Raw genomic sequence first — 753 nt, forward strand, 5'->3', positions numbered from 1 at the left:
AGGACCCATCTACCCCTGGGCAAGCACCCCCCATCCCTGGACCCCAGCACAAAGGCTTTATTTTCTAACAAATGAATTTGCAATAAAAAAGGAAGAGGAATCTGCCGGGATGGGCTTGTCTTCAGTGTGGACTGAGCTTGGGGGCCACTGAGACCCCTGTCCGGGAGTCCTGGGAAACCAGCCGGAGGGAGAATTCCAGGCCTGGCCGGGTCACAGAAGGGAGGCTTAGCCCTGGAAGGGAGAGGCCACGGGTCTCCAAGAAAACCCCCATCTCAGCAGAGACAGGGAGGGGAGAGGGGCGGCCTTTAATGGGTACCCAGTGTCTTCCAGAATGTTCTCATGGACGGTGCCCAGCGGGTGCTTGACAAACATAAAATCTGGACATGCGGAGGGCGACAGGCAGGGAATTCGGAGATGAGTTCCTTCCATGGGTGAGGGAAGGCCCTCTGAGGCTCCTTAGACTCACTCAAGTCTCCTGGTCTTCAGCAACAGTCTGTCCTGGACACTTACCAAGGTCAGAACCGGGGCGGGGGAGGTCACCCTCACTGTTCTTCCCACCTAACTCAGTGCACCCGGCACCTGGTAGCTAACAGGAGGGGGTCAGAGCCTCACGTGCAGTCCCATCAGGAGGAGTAAGGCCAGCGTCTTACCTCAAAGTCTCGGACTCCTCCAGAACTGTCACCTTGGACCCCAAGATGGATGTCACCCGGAAGCCTTGAAGCTAGATCAGAAAGCACCATGAGTCGGTGACCT

The 753-nt window shown here is 57.0% G+C and overlaps 1 protein-coding gene across 1 annotated transcript in view; it reads right to left on the bottom strand.

Moving 5' to 3' along the window:
* Positions 1-753, bottom strand: part of LOC144239185 (uncharacterized) — a 95,716-nt gene that overhangs the window by 71,228 nt on the left and 23,735 nt on the right. The window contains 1 exon segment of the mRNA XM_077773188.1: positions 651-721. Coding sequence (XP_077629314.1) covers positions 651-721 — 71 coding nt within the window.

The sequence above is a fragment of the Crocuta crocuta genome, unplaced genomic scaffold (assembly GCF_008692635.1).
Source record: "Crocuta crocuta isolate KB4526 unplaced genomic scaffold, BGI_CrCroc_1.0 scaffold16, whole genome shotgun sequence".
Classification (NCBI taxonomy): domain Eukaryota; kingdom Metazoa; phylum Chordata; class Mammalia; order Carnivora; family Hyaenidae; genus Crocuta; species Crocuta crocuta.